General features: G+C 43.4%; 1 protein-coding gene across 6 annotated transcripts in view; it reads right to left on the bottom strand.

Moving 5' to 3' along the window:
* Nucleotides 1-5609, bottom strand: part of Agbl2 (ATP/GTP binding protein like 2) — a 33992-nt gene that overhangs the window by 23406 nt on the left and 4977 nt on the right. For 5 of the 6 annotated variants that reach the window (XM_029473247.1, XM_029473250.1, XM_029473266.1 and 2 more), the window contains 3 exons: nt 3851-3985; nt 3303-3356; nt 1681-1866 (listed from right to left, as the gene is read on the bottom strand). In XM_029473247.1, the coding sequence (XP_029329107.1) occupies nt 1681-1866; nt 3303-3356; nt 3851-3985 (375 nt within the window). The other variant, XM_021156405.2, reaches the window with a different exon arrangement.

Below are 5609 nucleotides of genomic sequence, written 5' to 3'. Positions count from 1 at the left end.
GTGTTTATGTGTGTGAGTGTGTGTGTGTGTGTGTGTGTGTGTGTGTGTGTGTGTGTGGGCAGGTGCTGTGGAGGGCAGAAGATCCCCAGAGCTGGGGTTATAGGTAACTGTTATCCATCTGATGTGGGTGCTTGGGCTTGGACGTGGATGCTCTGGAAGAGAAGCAAGAACTTTATGTTGGATAGTTTTCTGTCAACTTGACACAAACTGAAATCATGTAAGAAGGAGCCTTGAGAAAAATGCCTCTAAAAGAGTGGGCTGTGAGAGAGCCCATAGGGTATTTTCTTAATTGGTGGTTGATGGGGAAAGGCACAGTCCATTCCACTATGGGTGGTGCCATCCCTGGGCTGTGGTCTTGGGTTCTATAAGAAAGCAAGCTGAGCAAGCCATGAGGAGCAAGGCAGTGAGCAGCACCCCTTCATGGCCTCTGCATCAGCTCCTGCCTCCAGGTTCCTGTTGTGTTTTGAGTTCCTGTTCTGACTTCCTTTGGTGATGAACAGTGAGATGGAAGTGTAAGCCAAACAAACCCTCTCCTCCTCAAGTTGCTTTTGGTCACGATGTTTCATCACAGCAATGGTAACCCTAACTAAGACAAGGTCTTAGCAACTAAGCCATCTTTCCAGCCCCAGAAACAGTTTCTATTTCTCCAGGAAAGTACATCCTGTGTTTCAGAGAAAATAAGGACTTTTTATCAGCAATCAATTTAAGAGTCAGCACATTTGTCTTTTTAGCTCATTTGTTTTTTGAGGCAGTGACTCTCTACATAGCTCTGGATGTCCTGGAACTCACTATGTAGACCAGGTTGGCCTTGAACTCACAAAGACCTGACTGCCTGCCTCCTGGGTGCTGGGATTAAAGGCCTGACTGGTATACAATCGTTTGCATAATTTTTTTTCTCCGACAGAGTTTTACTCTGTAGCTCTGGCTAGTGAGCAAAGGCCTGAGTTCAGAGAAACTCTGTCTTGAAAAACAAAAAGAAAAACAAACAAAAGAAGATTGTATCTCAAGAGCTCATAGATAGGACCAATTATATCACAACTCCGCAGGCTGAAACTAGCGCTCAGTGACAGAACCCTAGTGAACAAAGGCCTGGAAAAAAGACATAAGTAGTTATACATTTGGCCTCTAAGAAGCTATCTTCCCATTCCTAAATTCAGAAGCATAGTTTATGCTTTAGTGGTTAAACCCTATGCAGACCCTGTCTTGTCTTCTATGTCAGCGTGAAAGACTAAATTCTATGGGCTAGAGAGTTGGCCCCACTGGCAAAATGTTTACTGTGCAAACACAAGGACTTGAGTCTGATTCCCTGTGTTCAGATGTAGGCTATTTAATTTTTTTTATATTTTAATTTATGTGTGTGTGTGTCTAAACAGCTGGGAAATAGAGCCCTGAGAGGTGAACAGAGATGAATCTCTAAACAGCCACACTTGCCTAATTTGGGACATGTAGGTCCCACTGAGAGACACTGTCTTAAAAGTCAGAAATGATGTCTGAGGCATGTCTTCCACATGCACACAGCACACGTGCACACATACTTGTGTACATACACGACTCTTAAACCCTGCAGCCTTGTAATAAAGTAAGATAAAACAGCAGGAACACACACACACACAGACACAGACAGACAGACACACACACACACACAGACACACACACAGACACACACACACGCCCTATTACCAATGTGATGAATGTTTTCCTTGATGACCTCACATTCGATTGGCCATCTTGGAGCCTGCAGCGGCCCTCTGCTAGAGAAACATGAGAAGAGTTCTCGGGGTTCTCGAAGCCGTGGGCTTGCTTCATCTAGCTCATCAAAAATCAGCTGCCTGCTCCTCAGGAGCGGCGAGCTCAGCAGAAGTGAGTCTGCAGGGAGGAAGAGGGATAGATACATGAGCAGCCTTCTCTCCCACCTCGAGGGACTTGCTGTTAATCACCTTCTATAATCATCGTTTTCAACACTGTGCTAAGTAAGACATTAGCAACCTGGGTGTAGGAGTGTACAGGTTTAATACCAGCTCTTAGGAGGCAGAGACAGGCAGACTTCTCTGAGTTCAAGGTCAGCATGGTCTACACAGAGATTTCCAGGCTAGGTAAGAACACCAATAAAAAAAGGTTAAAAAAAATAGATTGTTTAAGATAACAAATAAAAGGTGTAAACTATTACGTCAAAATTCTACATAATCTAGATTTTTTTTTTGTTTTGTTTCATTTTTTTTGTTTTGTTTTTTTCAAAACAGGGTTTCTCTGTATAGTTTTGACTGTCCTGGAACTCACTCTGGAGACCAGGCTGGCCTTGAACTCACATAGAGTGATGGAAATAAAGCCATGTGCCATTACCATCCAGCTACATATAAATTTTAAAATTCAAATTAATAGGTCCAAGATCTTGCAACAGTGTGGACTTTCAATTCTCCTATCAACATTGTCAGGGAAAGCACAAAAAAACCTTCAGTGACTGTAGTGAAAGAAGCACAAAGACCTAAATTCAACCCCCAGAACACGGGTGGAAACGCGGGCACAGTGACATACGCTTGTGGGCATCATTTTTGAGAATGGCACTCAGTGTTGTTCTCCAGCCTCTACACACACACACACACACACACACCTACCTTGTGTAAATGCAACTTTTAGTTACATATACACAGCAAATAGACAGACAGAAAGAAACACAGAGAGAAGAAAGGAAAGAACATAAGAAGATAAAAAAATTCTCAAGTGCTGGGGAGATGGCTCAGCTGGCAAACTGTTTGCTGTGGAAGGATGAGGGTGTGAATTCAGAGGCCAGACACATGGAAACAAGCATAAGAGTGCAGGTTTGTAGCCCCAGGGGTAGGTCAGAAATAGGAAACCCCTGAAGCTCAGTGAATTCCAGGTTCAGGAAGAAAGACCTTGTCTCAAAAAAATAAGATTGAGGGCTGGAGAGATGGCTCAGTGGTTAAGAGCACTGACTGCTCTTCCAGAGGTCCTGAGTTCAATTCCCAGCAACCACATGATGGCTCACAACCATTTATCTGTAATGGGATCTGATGCCCTCTTCTGGTGTGTCTGAAGACAACTACAGTGCACTCAGATACATGAAATAAATAAATAAATCTTTAAACAAAAAAGATTGAAAGGCATTTCATATAACCACCAAAGACATACACCGATTGACATCGGGCCTTTAAGTGTGTGCATACACACCCAAAAACATGTATGAACATACACCATGCAAACTCACACATTGAAAACAAAACTTATTGTGCAGCAATCGACAAATGAATTTCAGAATCCTGCTATACTCATCTGAAGACTGTTACCTCTGTTTACAGCGTCTATCTGAGCATGCCCAGTTGAAGATAAACAGGTAGGCCCTAGGAAGAAAGAAGGGAGCACCATTTGCTTATTTGTTTTGTCCACTCTCTCCCATCTCTTTGTCCTTTTCATCCCCACACCAGGCCCCTGAATTTCTATATAGGTCTTTACCCAGGCAGTAATTACTGGCTGAGACAATAACCATTCTAAAAGATGGCAAAGTGAATTTAAAAGAAAGCCAGAGGCTGGAGGGATGGCTTGGGGATTAGGACTGCTTGCTGATCTTGTAGTGGTCTGGGGCTCAGTTTCCAGCACCAGTCAAAAGGGGAGCTCACAGTCTCCCAAACTCTAGCTCTAGGGGATCCCCAAGCCTGGTCTTCGGGGCACTCATGTGCATATGACCACACAACACACACACACACATAATTTAAAAATAATAAAAATAAAATACTGTTGGGGTGGAGTGGGGGAAGTTTCAGGCAGTGCTGATCTCTATGGAGTTTTCAAGGCAGTGAGGTTCCGGGTGGGGGGGGGGGCACTGGCTGTTACTCACACAGAAGCATCTCTTTTTCCAAGCTGTCCGAGATGAAATCATCTCTGTCTCCAAAAGAGCCACTCAACATGTACCGAGGGCTGTTCCTCCACAAGCGCTGATGAGTGCCTGAGTTTGGCAGGCTGCTTTTCTGAGCTAAGAATAAGTGGTTTAGTTCAGGCTGCTTGTCGGTTGGTTGGTCAATATTAAAATCCTGACCACTCAAACCACTACTTGTATTACCATTGTCCATAACAGGTTTTTTTTATAATAACAGGTCCCATTTTTAGAAGATCTCTCAACATTCCAATGTATGCAGAGGGAGAATAATTATTTCCATTTGAGCAGAGAAGAAAGAGAAGAAAGGTTAAGACCACTGTGTAACAGGATAAATGGCTTAGAAGGCAGAAATCCAGTGTCTCTAAGAGGAAGGAAAGCAAAACCCAAGTGAGGGCAGGGACCAGAGCGCAAGCAAAGTGCTGTGGCAAAAGTTGTTTTAAATTTAAGATACAGGTCTCACTATGTAACTTTGACTCTCCTGGAACTCACTATGTAGACCAGGCCCTCAAGCTCAGAAAGACCCAAATGCTGGGATTAAAGGTGTGTGCCACCACACCTTGCATCCAAAGCCTTTCTGTCCTAAGGACACTTATTGGGTCCAACAAGCTGAAGTTCTCTCTTCAACCAATTAGCACTAAAGTAGAAATGGTTAATAAGAATATGAAGTGAGGTTGCCAGAATTACAGTTAATATTCAGCTGGTCATTGTGGTCAGACGAAGGCAGCAGACTGTGAGGCTGAAACCAGTTAGACTACACGGCAAGACTTTGCCTTCAAACACTAAGATTTGTAGATCTAGCTCAAATAATATATGTAGATAATATGTGCAAGGCCCAGGCATGTACCCTAAAACTGCAAAAGTGAACAATCAAAATAAAGCTATATATTGTGGTGAAGATTAACCTGGGTTACAAATGACCCTGTCTCAAAGGATTAAAACAAAACAAAACAAAACACAAATGGAAAAAAAAATGCTAGGTGTTGTGGCTCATACCTTTAGTCCCAGCACTTGGGAGGTAGAGACAGGCAGATCTCTCTGAGTTTGAGGCCAGCCTGGTCTATAAAATGAGTTCTAGGACAGCCAAGGCTAGACAGAGAAATTCTGTCTTGAAAAAACAAAATAAATCAAATAACCCAGGGCTAAACCAAACCAAACTAAACACAACATACAAACAAGCCCCTAGCTGGACCCTCGGGGCCAACACAGTGGAAGGAGAGAACCAACTCCTGAAGTTGTTCTCTGCCCACTGCATGTAAATAATGGTATGTGCGCACACACATCTACACACAAGCAGCTGAGGATGATCGAGAACTCACTGCTCTTTCTCAGGACCCACATTCAGTTCCCAGCACCCACATGGTGGCTTAACAGCCACCTGTCACTCAAATTCCAGGGAGATATGATATACTTTTCTGGCCTCTAAAGGCACCAGGCATGTACATAGCACACATAGAAACATGCAAGGTGTTGGCATTCCTTCTAAGCTCCATCCAAAAGTTACCTGGCTATCGCCAGGTAGGCCTGGCTTACTATAAAGGGGGCTGTTTGGCCCCTTCTCTCTCTCTTTGAAAATGCCTCTGTTAGATCTGTCTCTAGGTAAGCCTGTAGGGCACTTTTTAAAATTGATGATGGGGTTTGTTTGGCTTACACTTTTTGTTTGTTTGTTTGTTTGGTTGGTTTGGTTTGGTTTTTCGAGACAGGGTTTCTCTATGTAGCCCTA

Source organism: Mus caroli, chromosome 2, assembly GCF_900094665.2.
Source record: "Mus caroli chromosome 2, CAROLI_EIJ_v1.1, whole genome shotgun sequence".
Lineage (NCBI taxonomy): Eukaryota > Metazoa > Chordata > Mammalia > Rodentia > Muridae > Mus > Mus caroli.
The sequence above is the reverse complement of the archived record's forward strand: the minus strand, read 5'-3'. Positions and strand labels throughout refer to the sequence as shown.